Raw genomic sequence first — 14,997 nt, forward strand, 5'->3', positions numbered from 1 at the left:
GAGTGTCTCTCTCTCTCTCTCCCTGCCTCTCTCACCCCCAAAGATGGCCGGGACACAAAGCAGTGAGAGCACCAATGAGATACACAGTATCCTTCTCTGAGCCCCGTCAGCTGTGAGAACACCAGGGGTAAGCGTGGGGCCTGGGAGAGAGGGCAGTCCGAATGCAGGCCACGTGGACCCCTGTTAAGGAGGGGGATGGTTCGTTTGGAACTCGGGCTCTGAGAACAGCTGGCCAGGAAGCAGTAGGAGGCTCGGGGCAGAAGGTAGGGGAAAGCGACCGAATCTAGAAGATATTACATTCTCCAGGGTGGACAGACGAATGGCCAATGGACACGTAAAAGGATGCCCGGTATCATCGGTCACTGGGGACGGCAATCACACCACCATACGAAACCACTCCCCACCCACCAGGAAGGCCACAGTCCCAGAGGCAGACGGCAACCGGTGTCGGTGACAATGTGGAGACACGGGACCTATGGCACGTTGCCGGTGAGAAGGCGGAATGGTGCCGTTTCTTTGGAAAGCAGTCCAGCAATTCCCCACAAGAGTTAAACGCAGACTTAGTTTATGATCCAGTATTTCCATGCCTAGGTACAAAGCCACAAGATTAAAAACCTATATCCACATCAGAACTTGTGCATAAGTGTTCAGGCTGCATCATCCATCACAGCCGCCAAATGGGAAGAACCCAAATGCCCATCAGCTGATGAGCAGATAAACAGAGCGTGGCATGCGCATGCAACGGATGGAGTATTACTCAGCCATGAAAAAGAAGTTCCACCACCCACCGTGAGGTGGGCGAACCTTGAAAACATGCTGCCAAGTGAAAGAATCCAGATACAAAAGGCCACAGATTATGTGTTCTGTCTCTATACAAAAATGCCCAGAATAGGCAAATACGTAGAGATAGAAAGTAGATTCGAGATTGCCAGGAGGTGGAGGAGGGGGGTTCCGGAGTGACTGCTTAAGGGACTTCTTTCTCAGGTGAGGAAAATATTCTGGAATGAGGGACATTCCAGAACATGGGGATTGCTGTCTACCTTGTGAATATACTAACAAGCACTGAACTGTATACTTCACAAGGGGGAACTTTTCAGAACGTGAATTGTATCTCGATCTTGAAAAGGAAGCTATAGGAACGAACATGAACGTGGCGGAGGGTGGGGGGCGGGGACGAGGAACACTGGACGTGAACAAGCCGGCCACGGAAAAAGAACCGTCCATGGAAGAAGAACCACGGCTGGGTTTTCAGCACTTAAAACGACGGCCAACCTCATAAATGGTAAAATACCAGCAAAATAAAATCACAGCGAGACTGGGCTCCCCGCCCATCAGAGTGGCCAACCCAGCAAGATTTGGTGACTTTGTGGGGAGGGGGCATAACGAACAGTCAGTATGTGTATCTTTGCTGGCAGCGTGAGGATACTTGAGTGACACATGTCAGTATTTAAAAATCTGCAAACTCTGTGCACACTAAACTCCCCTTCTAGACTGTTACCTGGTATCATTCATTATACAGAGGTGGGTATTACCCTGTATCATTACACAGAGGCGGGCTGTTTGTAGGACTAGTGTTACTGTGGCCGGAGACTGGAAACGGCCTAACCTCTGGTGCCTGGGGACCTGGGCAAGTCAGGATCACTCGTCCACACAAGGATCAAGTGCACCACCAGCCTGGACACCCCAAGACAGCCAGTGAGTGAGGAAAAGAGCTACAGCCAAGAGTGTCTGCATAGCTGCCCTTGTGTTTTTTTAAAACGGTGCTGAGAGGAGGAGGAGAGGATCTGAAAACACCCACGCTTGGTAATGAAAAGAGAAAACGAAGGAGAGGTGTCGAAACCAGACCTGGGATTTAAGGAATGTTGACCTACTTCCCGTCCTTGCCTGGGGCTGGCCCTGCTGCGGTGACAGGCTCTGTCACTTATGAGCCTGCAGCTCCACCTGGAGGGGCTCAGGGCCCAGCAGGCTCGGCATCCTGGCGTGGGCGCCCCACCTCGGGGGCATCTCCAGAGCCCAATCCTCTGCTCAGCAAACTCAGGGACTTGAATTTTTAAGTCACCGGGAGACAATGTACCTCTCACAGCTCATTTTACAAAAAACTCATGAATCAACCCCACGGGCAGGTTATTGGTTCAAGAGGAGAAAATAGAGCTGGAGGGGGACCTGGGCCACTGGTGCCCCGCCACCCAAGGGGGCCGTCCCTGTGGGGACCTGCGGGAGCACCTTATGGAGGGCAGGGTGCCCAGAGGGCCCAGAACCCAGCCAGCACGCCTGGAGTTGACCGCACCCGGGGGTGCTGAACTCATCTTCACCGGGGGCCACATCAGCCTCGAGGTGGCCTTCAAAGGGCCGAATGTCATTTTGGGACTGTACAAATGGAACCACTCCTTAACCAGGGGCAAGGCGCTCGGCGCTGTCACCAAGTAGAAACAAGGTGTCGGGCCGGATAAAACGGGGTCGAGGGCTGGATTTGGCCCACGGGCCTGGTGTGTGCCACCTGTGGGCTATAGGATTCAAATGTGTAATGCTCCAAGCTGTGATAACCTGGTGTGATGATGATGAAAATCTACCTTGTTAAGATATGCGAGGTAGTAAAACTACTTCACAATGTCAGAGGTTGGCCTCTGCGAGATTGTTTCTGAATTGGAAAATGTCATCGGAAACTCCTAACATCCGGCTTTTATGGAAATATCTTATCTGCTGAGGGACCCCCAGGGCTGAGTGGATCCTTCTAGACGGGAAGGGCCCCAGTTACCCCTGCGCCCTGCAGAGCCTCCTGCCGGGTCTCCAGTGCAGGGCACTGAGGTGAGAACCGCCCCCAGCATTTCTAATCTGGGGGTGCTGGCTGGGGCCCCCACATCTGCAGGTCTAGTAGTTCCAGGAGGTGGGATGCTGCTGGCGCAGGGTCACTCTGAGGGTCGCGGACACACGTCCCAGCCCTGGCGGCTGCAGATGGAGCCGGACCCTGCTCCCACGTAAGCTGCACGAGTGAGGATTTTAACCTCGCCCGTCTGACTCTGAGCCTACTTCCCCGATTGCTTTCACCTTAGCTGCTGCGAGTCTGCAGCCTCTTCCCGTGGCACGAGTATCAGAAGAGGTGAGAGTAGTTGAGAGCGGAACTGAACCCCCGCAAGAGGATGGAGCCCCAACCCCCGATGCCTGGGGCCTCGTTAGACGATGGGCAAGGGAAGATCAAGCCCGTTAGGGTGAGCCTCATTCCAGCGTGTCTGTGTCCTTATTAAAGGGGCAGTTTGGGCTCAGAGTCCGACACACAGAAGGAAGGTGCGTGGGTGTGAGGTTGCGGAAGAACATCTAGAAGCCAAGGAAGGCCTGAGGCTGCCGGAGGCTTGAACAGCGGCAGGGAACAGATTCTGCCCCCCATCCCACCATCATCCTCAGAAGCGACCGACCCTGCCACCCCTTGGTCTCAGACTTCTGGCCTTCAGCACTGAGACAGTACATGTCTGTTGCTTAAGCCTCCCCGATGGCGACACTTTGTCCGGCAGTTCGGGGACCCTGAGATGGGTGTTTTCAAGGTGAGCCCATGGCTTTGATCCTTCCCTTTTCATCCCACCAGAAACAGGAGCAGCGGTCCTGTCCCCAAGGCAGCGCCGGGCGACACTGACCTTCATCGTAGACTTGAACGGTGTGGGTTGACACCATCGCCGGCCTCCCATTTTGAGTGCAGTCCCTCCTAGACACCTCCTGGAACGGAACACGGGCCAGTGTCACTCAAGTCTTTGGGGAAAACCAGAAAAACTCAAGGCCGCAGGGGTGCCTGCCCCGAATTAAACTTAATTTAAAGGCTCTGTTTCTGGAAACGCCCCAGCGTTCTGTGGGAGAGACTCCATCCCACCTGAAGGACTGGATTTCTGGGATCGTGACCATACCCCCTCGTCTGTCCCTCATCTGTCCCTTGTCTCAGGAGCCCCACAGGCCCCGGCGGGACAGACCCTGGTGTGAGGGTGGAGTGCCCAGGTTAACTGGGGCACCTGTCGAATCAGTGGAGAACAACGTGGACACCAAAACCTGTGAGGGACACCCCACCCCGCTGTCCACACACTTGGGCACAGCCCACAGCCAGACCCTCAGTCAACAAACCCGTCCAACACAGGAAGCCCTTCCTGCTCCACACACGGGGCGGCCTCTTTCCAACTGGAGGCCACGGCCCTGATTTTCTTCCTCTTCTGTCACTTGTCACAGATATTAAAAAAAATTTATATATGTTTGTGTGTGCACACAAACCGACATATATATATATATATATATATATATACATTCACATGGAAGGAAAAAAGTCAAGGAGAACATATGTTACATAATGTCATCTAAGTCACAAAATCATCTTCAGGGATCTCCTCCCTGGGCCACACTGGGACAAGAGTCATCGTGGGCCACACACCAAATACATTGTGACATGTAACCACAAAAACATCTCATAAAGTTTGAAGTAAATCTACGCTTTTGTGTTGGGCCTCGTTCGCAGCTGCCCTGGGCTGCGTGTGACCTGCGGGCCGCGGGTTGGCCACCCCTGATTCTGAATTATTCCTCTAATAGTTGACACTAGGTGAATATTGATTTTATGCTAAGTACTTTGCATATTGTTCCTTACTGTGCTCATTCTGTGAGTAGTATAATACATGTTAATAAGTGCACAGAAAAATAAAAATAAAAGACCAAAAAGCAACCTTCTAAAGGTGGGGACCTCTGGGGGGATATGAAAGACGTTTCCTTTCTTTATACTTTTCTCATGGTTTTCATTGTTTAAAATAAGCTGGTGTTCTTGGGTTTATCCTGAACTCTACCAAGAAATCGCGAAAGCTAAACATTAGACCCGTACAACCACCGCACCCTGAGGTTACAACCGGCTTTCCTAGGCCAATATGTGCTCTGCAAAGTTGATCTATTTGGCTCGCAGCATTTTAAAAGATCATTTTAAAATCAGTTGCCACTATTTAAAAAGCAGGAGATTTTATCAGTGCTGGTGCCCAACTCCTGATGATAAGAAGGGTCTGGGAACCTCCTGTTTCAGGCGCCCCTACCCCCCCACCCCTCATCCCCACCTGCTGTTTCGCTCCCTTTGATGACTTCCTGGCCCCAGAGGACAGGGGCTCCGTGACCTGCGATCACCTGGGGTGCCCGAGAAACTCCTGAGGCCTGGGCCCACACCCAGAGGTCGCGTTTAGGTTGGTTTTGGTGGCTGGTTCTCAGGAGTTTGAAAAGCATCCTGGGTAATTCCAGTGTGCACTCAGGTTCCACACCCGCCAGGAGTTTTCGGCCCATTCCTTCAAATCCAGCCTTTTGTCGTGAGCAGGATGTCCCTCTGTCACATGGGTACTACTCGTTCAGGGCCTTAGCTTCCTCCTGTAGAGATTCCACGTCGCACTGTGTCCTAAGTCGGACTGAATCGATCTCAGAAACACGGATGGAGGAAGTTTAGGCTTCCCGCTACCTGGTCAGAGAAGAGCCCAGGAGAAGCATCTGGGTGTCCGTGACCTCAGCCTTCCAGAGCAGTTTTCTCAAAGGAGAGTCCCTAGACTAGGGGTCCGCCCCAGGGCTGCACGCACCACAGTGAGGAGCTCCGCCACGTGGAAGCCTGCCCTGGCTCCCACATGCTGATATAACCGGTCTGGGGGCCGCTCCGGTCGGTCCCCAGATGGTTCTCACGTGCAGCCCAGGCTGTGAACTGCTGATCGGAACCTGGGTTTTCCATCCTCTGCCGCCAACACGTGGGGCCGTTCTGTGCGTTGTAGGGTGTTTACCGACATCCTGGGCCTCTGCCCACCTAGACCAGCAGCACAACCCGAGTTGGGACAGCCAGAAATGTCTCCAGACATGGCCAAGGGTCCCCTAGTGGGGACAGACAAAATTACCTGCAGCTGAGAACCACTGGGCCAAACCCACCAGGCAGCGGGTATCAGGTCGGCCCCACAGGAACCATCCTGGAGGGTCCTAAAGACACAGGGTCCTCGGCTCCCCACCCAGCCTTTTCTGACTCAGCACGTCTCTGGTGGGGCTGAGAGCCTGAGTTTTCCCTGAGCTCTGTGATGGATTCTGGAGGTCCGAATACAACAGAACAACCCCTGGGAAGATGGGGTCTCTGTGATAAGCCCCAAGTGGGCCATTTATTTCGCTGGCATCCCCCAATCGTAATGACCCAGGGACTGCCACTATGCTACCTTGTAAGTGTCTGTTTCCGAATCATTCTCTAGGTCATCAGCTCTTTGCGGAACACTCAGCTGGTTACCCATCGTTCCTGCAATGGAGAGAGAGAGAGAGAAATTAAATTTCATGACAAACAGAAGCCTGACTGTCGCCTATGAGGCTAAGGGACAGAGACCTGACAGGTCCCCATGGTGCATTATCACAGGGGCTCACATTTACTTTGGGGCCTGAGAAGTGTTAGAGCGTCATTCGACAAAGTTAAAGTCAGCCGCGGCCCCGATGTTCAAGTACATTTCACTGCTGGGGTAAAGATCATCAGGAACAGTGTATTCTGGGTAGAAAACATTTTCTTCCCCTTCAGTCACAGCTTTTATACCAAGGAGATTTTACGACGAAGATAATTATATAATACTTAATTTTTTAGTGCGCGCTGATCTTCAAACTAAATTAGGGCCCCTGTCCAATCCCATCATAGCACTGGTAATTTTTTTGTAGCACTCAGCACTACCATTAATTGTGTGTTTATTTGGCTATATTTTTACTCACTCATGGATTCAACAAATATACACTGAGCACCAACTCTCCACTTTACTTTGCACCAGGCACTAGGGTTACAGCTGTGAATCAAAGAGACGAGGCCCCCTGACCTCACGGAGCTGCAACTGGGGGTGGGGTGTAGGTGAACAAACAATAAACAAATAGACAAGGAATCCACAAACCAGGCCATTCCCGACGACAAGGCAGCATGGTGCAGTGGCCATGAACACTAAGCCTGGAGCGAGACAACTTGGGCTGGAACCCTCTCTCTGCCCCTCATCACTGTGTGTCCTTGGGTGAGTTAATTAGCCTCTCTGTGCCTCACAGGAGTCCCATGCACTCGGTGAATGAATGAGTGTAAAGTGAGATGGAGTGCAGCTCATAATAAAGAACATGTGTTTGTTAAATAAAAGACATAGGGTCAAATACAGAGAATAAAAGTAAGTTGGTAACATACCAAGAGGGGGTCGTGGTAGAGGGTGGAGTCAGTTGTCCTGGAGTAAGGGAACAGTTGACCCAAACCTGGAGGGCAACACAGAATAGTTAACGCAGTCTCCCATCCTCAGTAAATTGTAAGCGACACGCGGGCAGGACCCTCTGTTTATCTCCTGTTCTCAGCCCTGCATTGGCATTGATCAGGCGCTAACTATTCCTTGCTGGTCGACTGGAGGGGCGCATCATGGATAACTACCCCCCCCCCCCCGCGTGCCCCGAGCCAGGCCAGCCCATGTACAACCTCACTAAGCCTGTTGTGATCATAAACGTTATAATCCTAACAGTCAGCAGTTATTTAGCATGCTCTCCCTCCGGGACCTGTTTCTAAGTGCATTGCCCGGGTCTTCTCGTTTGGCCCGACGGCACCTGTGAGCCAGGTGTCACCCTCACCTGGTTCTAGGAACGAGGAAGCTGAGTCACAGGAGGTTCCATTACTCCCCAAGGGTCACCCAGGAGACTGTGGCAGAGGCAGCAGCCAACCTCAGGCTGCTGTGCTCCCAACTGTCACCTCCCTCAGAAGGAGGGACTCGAGTCTCTCTGAGACCGCCCCCAGGACACATATCCAACATGTGGTTGAGTGAGGATGTGACCCAGAGTCTCTTTGGTTCCCAAACTGGAGCTCTTCCAGCCACCCCGAGGCCTGTGGCCTCGCCACTTAAACATTTTGTTTCACACGCATGCAGGTGATTCCAATATAGTTCCCATCTCCAAACACCTGGCTGCTGGCTCGCCTGCTCTGGCGGTTTCAGAATAAAAGCCAGGACTTTTGATTTCTGGTTGAAAGCAGCTAGTGCACCCCCAAGGGTTCCCATGGGCCCCTCGCCCTGCCTGGTTTGAGTTTTTAATGTCCCAGTAATGGACACGTTGAGTAATCAGAAATCGCTGAGGCTGAAAACGGTCATAAATCTCACCACCCGTATCTCACCAAATTCCAGCACTTGAGGGAGTTTGGTGGGTAACAGAATCTAGGGATTTTACATGTGTTCTAATCATGGAATGTAATAAAACTGTGCAATGGCAAAACATACAGGCCACTATTTTTTCTCTTTGTAAAACCCATGAGGAGCACACTCCTGATACGTCATCACTTCATCTATCAGCGGGGCATTGCGAATGTCGGATTGACTCCTCACACCAGGGTCAGAGGTTGGCAGCTGGGGGTGGGGGTGGAGTTGGGGGCGGGGACAAAGCCAGCCCACAGCCTGCTTTGGTACAACCAGTGAGCTGAGTGTGGGTTTTACCTTTATAAGTGGTTGGAAAAAAAACCAGAGGAACCATGAGTTGCAACTCATCATAATGATATGCAATCAAATGTTGGTTTTACTGGGAGATGGCCAGGCCCATTTATCTATGTATCACGCTACAAGGGCAGAGCTGGGTAGTTACAGGAGAGACTGTGTGGCCTGCAAAGTCTAAGATGTTTATTGTCTGGGCCTTTCCAGAAAGCCTCTCAATCCCTGCTCAAGGTCACCGTGGGTAATATGTATCTGTTTTGCAAATGAGGGGGCTGAGGCAGCTGAGAAATTATATGTTTCATGTAGTGGGACTGACCAAGATTTGAACCTACTGTGTATAAAAATAATGACAATCACAATTGTAACAACCACATTAATGATAAAATAGTAGCCACAGGTAATTTGGTAAGTGCTTACCATGGGCTGAGGCACTGTCCTAAAAGCTTTACTTACAGTAAACTAATTCACTCCTTCCCACAAATCAACAAGACAGTGGTGTCATCATTCCAATTTTACAGATGGGAAAACTGAGGCTCGCAGGTTTAATGTGTTGACCCAGGCCACACACGCACCTGACTATGTCTCCATCTAAATCCAGCTTTTTGCCCAATGCAAAATTATTTGCCAGGGGCTTTGCATGCTTTTTAAGCTCCTATTAGTCAATTTAAACTCAGTCCAAGTTGGAGGCCACTTTCAGTAGAAATGTTTGAGACTGTGAAAAATCTCCAGGCTGGAGAAGTGTGACTGGGCAGGAGAGAAACTCTGTCGCCCACAGAACTGGGGTTACACGGTCCTGTTGTTGCAAGTTTTAAGTAGCCTCTCTGTACTTCAAGGCCAAGCGGCCCGAAAGAAAGAGAAGGCATTTGAACGTCTTTGGGATGTTGCAAAAGCCTCTTCTGCCCTTCCTTCAAACTTTGTGACAAAAGGCATTTATATGGGACAAAAACAAAAATTTACTGCCACCTACTGGCCGATGTCAGTATCAGCAGAAATGAATATATGCAGCCTGCAAGGTGAGGTCAGAGTGTCTGGGCAGGAGGGCAAAGGAAAGAAAGGCCTTGCCATTCAACCTTCACAGTGAAAACGTCCGTTAAAAGTTTAGCCAATAAAAGTTGGCAATGGAATGCCAGTCTTCTAACGCCCCAAAGACAGTACAACGATATAAAACAAGAGCCATAACGTGTGGGAGGGACTTGCCTTGCGCCCGCCCCGTGGGAACTGCTCTGGGCTCAGAGCAGTGCAGCCTGCAGGGTGAGACTGTGGGCTCCAGAGATGAACCCCAGGTTTGGAATCCCTGCTCAGCTGCATACTGAGTCTGTGACTCTTGCCGGGCCTCAGTTTCCTAATCTGTAAAGTGGGGATCGTCACAGCCTTACCCCGCTTAACAGGTTGTTGTGAGAACTGTACGAACTGAAGTATGCCAGGGGCTCGGCACCTGGCACACGGTGAGCACAGTGCAGTGTTAGCCGAGGTTAGGGTTACCCTCGTTATTATTGGTTCTCTTCAGTCAGGGTCCCCCAAAGTTGCCTGGGAGTAAGAATCAGCCGAGGAAGCCTCCAGCACCTCTGATTCTCACCGAAAAGCCAGCTTGGAGCTCGGCATCTGTAACTGCAGCCGACACAGGTGGTTTGCACGACCAGGCATGTGTGGGGAATACCGTGATGGCCGTCCTCTGTCCCAGGAGCGGGGCGCTCTGGGAGGCAGGATCTTTGTGTGAAAAGTAGGTGTGTCCTGGGCAGACCCGGATGGGCTGGCCACCCCATCTGCCCCTCACACACTCTGTGAGGTGAGCACTCTTTTCCTCCCCATTGAACGGATGGGCAAACTGAGGCTCCAGGAGGGTTAGGCCGTCATTCCTGTGGCCTTTTCTCCAGCCTCCAGTTGGGGAAACATATATCGGGCAGAGGTTTTCATCCAGAAGAACAGATTCAAGGGAAAGAGCTGGCTTTTGTTTTGAAAAGGACCAAGTGTGAAGGTGATGTCAAAGTGCCCTTTTAGTTCGTGAGCGGATGCTGTTCCTTGTTTTGATTTGATGACCACACCTGACATTAGACACAAGTGGCCATATGGCAGAGGGATTTGGTTTTGCAACTGGACACATGTTTGAGGGCCCAGCTTTCTGAGAACGTGGGGAAAATCTGCTGGGTGGGGGGGTCATTCAGATGAGAAAGTCCCTTTATTTCTCCACTTCTCAGCTGCGTCCTGAGGCCAGTCCTCCAACTGGCCCACAGTTCAGAATCGCCGGTGGAGATTCAAGTCCCCATGAGCAGGCTCCAACCAGGCCCGATTCCATCAGACTCTCCGGGACTTGGGCAGGGCATCGGTGTATTGTCAACCTCGCTAGAGGTTGATGACGGCCGATGATTTGGGGGGGGGGGGGGCGGAGCGAGTGCCCCACCCCCGCTGGGAATCTCTTGAGTGCTACCTTCTCTGACGCAGAGAGCCAGGCTGGGGATTCCTGGGTGCAAACAGGGAGACGTAGGACCGATCACGGCCAGCCTGGGGGTCTGCATACGTTCCCTACCCCTTCGGGGCACTCCTCGGGGGGCCCTCTGTTTTGTGAGCCTGCAGAAATCGAGACACACCTCCTGGGCCTGCAGCGGTCCGTTCCTGAGAACAAGCGTGCAAGTGTGCGGGTACCCGTGCTCCCGGGCAGCCCCACCTTTCTGGGTGCATGTGACAAGTGAGGATGTGGAGCGGTGGCGGCGCGGGTGGGGGCTCAGGGGGGACAGTGGAAGGGCTGAGTCCGGAGCGCTCACCTTCGCCTCCCCCGAGAAAAAGCTAAGGAGTGGGACCGGCCTCCATGAGCCCTTGGAAAGCAGTTTCCTTGTGGGAAATGCCATATTCACGTCGCTGGCAGCACTAAACGCCGCTGAGGGTCTTTTGTGGGCCGTTCACTTCCGATTTGCGTGCATTCACTTATCTGGCCCTTGCAAGAGCCCTCTGGGTTAGAGGCTGTTTGCTTAATTTCCTGGTGAGAAACTGAGGCACAGAGGAGTTCACCACAGTGTGGTGGGGGAGGTTAAATGAGGTGGGCAGGTGTGGGCAGCAGGGAACCCCTGCGTGGTCGTGGGGTATGTGCAGGGGTGTATTACAGACGGAGCTCTCTGCATATCACGATCTCAAAGTGCTCTCTTTAGAAACAGGCTGCTCTGTTTCTGACTCACAGCAACTCGCCAGCAGTGTTTTTCTAACTGGGCCGCCTGCCCTGGGGACATTTAGAAATATCTGGAGACATTTTTGATGGTCACGACTACCGCCATCTAGTGGGTAGAGCCCAGAGATGCTGCGGAACATCCCATAATGCATAGGACGGCCCCACAGCAGAGAACAATCTGGTACTGAATGTCCCTAGTGCCTGCTACAGGGGCTGGACTTAGTGGTTTTCTCCTCCCATGACGGCCCAGGGTGCCCTAGGGGACCCACGTTTCTCAAGAGCTGGTTTAGAGAGCCAGTCCTCCCGTCCGCAGTGCTGAGACAGCAAACCCTCCTGCCGGCGTGCAGACCCTGGCTCCCACCAGCTGGGGGCGGAAGCATCCACTCCTGGCCTGTACGGTGAGGGGTGGCGAGGGGCCCATCACAGATCTACCTCCATCTATCTGTTGTGAAGGTGTCAGGGGGGTCAGTCCACGTGGTGTGAGGTCCAGTGGCTTTGTTATACCAACTACTGGTGTTCATGGTGCTTCGTTTTGGCAACAGGTGAACAACCAGCCCACCTCCTGGGAACCGATCAAACACCAAATCTGGGCCCAGTGGCCGGGGAGGAAGGGCAGTCAGTCTGCAGCTGTGGCAGCGAAACGACTGTCCAGCGGAAGGGGGAGGTCCTCGACGGGTGGAATGGTGGCAGAATTAGTCACCGAGTAAACAGAAACACCTTGGATCTGTGCGGTGGCATGTAGGCAAACTGGGAGCCCTGCTCACCACCCAGCGGTGGGCAGTGCCAACATGGCCGGGCTGGCACACCCAGCAGAACACGCCCTCTGCCCCTACCCCAAAGGCAAGGTCGGTGTGAGTAAGGAGAGCAGACCTGCTCTGCCAGGTTTCCTGGTCCTGTGTCTCTCTGCCCAGGGTCAGGACAAGGCAGATACTATGAGGGCTGCTGCATGTAGTGGTACTGGCTGCCTCCTCCTCAAGGGGGCGCAGGAGACTGACCTCCACACCTCCCTGTGCTCCCCCAGCCCCGGATCCCCAGTCCTGCTATGAGACTCCCTGGACCCAGGGGAAGGGGTGCTTCCTCGAGAAGTTTAAACTGAAAACTCCCTAGAGTGTGGCCCCCTCTTGGCTTTTATTTATGGAGGAGCAGGGTGTCTACCCCCAGGCCTGGAGCCAGCGCCGTCTTTGTCGGGTGTCGAGGGGGGCGGGGGGCGCCAGGCACTACCCCCCGGTGCGAAGTGGAAGGAGGAGCCAGAAAACTCAGCCATCGGAATGAACACTACATTTTAACACGACCTTTCCGAACACCAAACAAATGCTGTTACCGATCTTGTCTTTGGCTAACACGTTACTTTGTTCATCATAGATCTCTTGGCGTTGGTTTAAACGATTTTAAATATTGCCTGAAGATATCATTTATTTTGCAAACCCTGTTTTGTTTGGACGTCTCTTAAATTCTGTGCCGGAGGGCACTCATGTTAGTTACTCAAGCCCTGGCCTGGACTGGATGCCTGGTCCTCGGCCTCCCTTCCGTGAGCCCGGAAGGTGCCCCTCCCCTGCCCTGGCCCCTGGCCCCATCTTCCTAATTGTAAAGTGGAGATGATGATAACAGCAGCACAGATAACAGGAGACATTGGTCACACGCACAGGTGTTCAGGTGCATTGGTCGCTCATGAACTTCACTTGGATCCCTGGACTATTATCACACCCATTTCACAGACCAGGGAGCTGGAGGCCCGGGGCAGCCGCCCCGCTGATCACAGGGCTCTTCCAGGCAGAACACACAGTTTCTGTGGCCTTGCAGCTGGGGTTGGAGCCCAGAGCTGCTTCAGAGCGTAGTTCAGAACGCACTCAAAAGTGTCTTCTCCCTGCCTCACTCGCCCCCTCGCCCCGCCCATCTCAGACGATGCCCCCAGGTGCCCCCACAGTCAGCTTTACCATGGGGCATTCTTATCCTGACGCTGGTCTCCAAATTGCATTCCTTACCAAGTTTTACACTTAAAATGACCTTTACGGGTTCCATACGTACAGGAGCCGTTTGTGTTGCTCGGCCCCCGATGCTGCCCACCCTGTTGCTTCATCCTCTCGCTGCCTTCCCAGCAGGACTCACGGAAGGTGAGACCGAGGCCCAGGGGCCCGAGGCCACCCAGGGGATTTATGGCAGAGCCGGGCCACGCAACCCCTGCTCCTGTGCGTCACCGCCGGCCCCAGATCACAGACCCTCCTGCTGTGCTTACAAGAGCTGAACGAGGTTACCTGCTGAGCCTCTGGTGGGAGTGGCTTTGGTCCCCTTGTATCACTTGGAGCTGCTCCCGTGCAGGGCACCTTGTCTCCAGCTGGTGCAGCTCAGTACCAGCGGCCAACTGAGCCCAGGTGCCCTGCCCTTTGCTTCCTCATCCGGAGCCTGCTGGCTGAACACACACAGGGCAGGGCAAACACCCACCTGGGTGGGGCCGTCCTGTCCCCTGGCCGCCTTGGGGAAGCAGATTCTCTTGCTGGCTGTCCTTGTCTCTCCATTAAAAACCACCCACCCAGCTGATTTCTCTCACCCTCACGCCTCCCTGGCTCCCCAAGCACCCTGTCTGTCGCCCCTCCCCCACCACCGCTGGGGTGGACTGGGGTGGCCAATCCCCTTCCCCAGTAACCTCAAGTCCCGGTTACAGCAGGGAAAACACGTTCTGTAAGGTTTTGCAGTTCCGTCTGCCTTTCACCTTCTTTTATTTCAGGATACCAGCTCCAACACCACCTACCCAAACCACCTACCTGGAAGGAAGTCGCATTTCACCCTCTGCACTGCCCCCACTCATGTAAACACCACCCCCCAAGGGCTGGAGACACCGGAAAGCAGGTAGCCTAAGGGGGGCTCATTGCCCCGGAGGTAGAGCGTGGCATTGGAAAGGGCATTCTTTTCCTCTGCAGGCTGGAAGGTCAGGTTTAATTTATTCAGTTCCAGCAAGGGTATTCATTCCAGAGTTTCACAAGGACAAATGCAAAACAGTCTGAGAGCACCAATTAAAAATATAGCTAAAGGAGATAGAAAAACAGGAGTGGGTACGCCCATGGGGTCAGGATCATTAAAAATGTGCTTGTTGATTTACAGGCTTGTTATGAAGCTATGGCTTGGAGCTTCCTAACAGCCAGTGCGAAAAGGGAAACATGGTAAATTATACTGCTCAGTGTTCTTGAGAAACCACGTAGGAGAAATGCAAACCGGTAATTATTGTGGCTCTGTTTATTAACACGCTCATCCAAGCATCCACACCAGGCTATGTGAACACCAGGCGAGTGCCAGGTTATCAACAGGCCCCGGTTGGGGAGAAGTGGGTGCAGAGACCCTCTCCCCAGCCTCCCTGCGCTTGAACACAGGGTCCTACAAATAAACATAGAGCCACAGAGTGTGATCCTCGATAGG

General features: G+C 53.1%; 1 protein-coding gene across 1 annotated transcript in view; it reads right to left on the reverse strand.

The window, feature by feature from the left end:
• The window catches only part of BCAS1 (brain enriched myelin associated protein 1), a 73,433-nt gene extending 59,426 nt beyond the window's left edge, over positions 1–14,007 (reverse strand). The window contains exons 1-4 of the mRNA XM_037133661.2: positions 13,842–14,007; positions 7,160–7,224; positions 6,180–6,256; positions 3,627–3,705 (exon numbers count right to left, since the gene is read on the reverse strand). Of these exons, the coding sequence (XP_036989556.2) occupies positions 3,627–3,705; positions 6,180–6,251 (151 nt within the window). The 5' untranslated portion in view covers positions 6,252–6,256; positions 7,160–7,224; positions 13,842–14,007. The remainder of the gene's footprint in view (positions 1–3,626; positions 3,706–6,179; positions 6,257–7,159; positions 7,225–13,841) is intronic.
• Positions 14,008–14,997: the final 990 nt, after the last annotated feature.

The sequence above is a fragment of the Artibeus jamaicensis genome, unplaced genomic scaffold, assembly GCF_021234435.1.
Source record: "Artibeus jamaicensis isolate MK-2021 breed Jamaican fruit bat unplaced genomic scaffold, CSHL_Jam_final contig_685, whole genome shotgun sequence".
Lineage (NCBI taxonomy): Eukaryota > Metazoa > Chordata > Mammalia > Chiroptera > Phyllostomidae > Artibeus > Artibeus jamaicensis.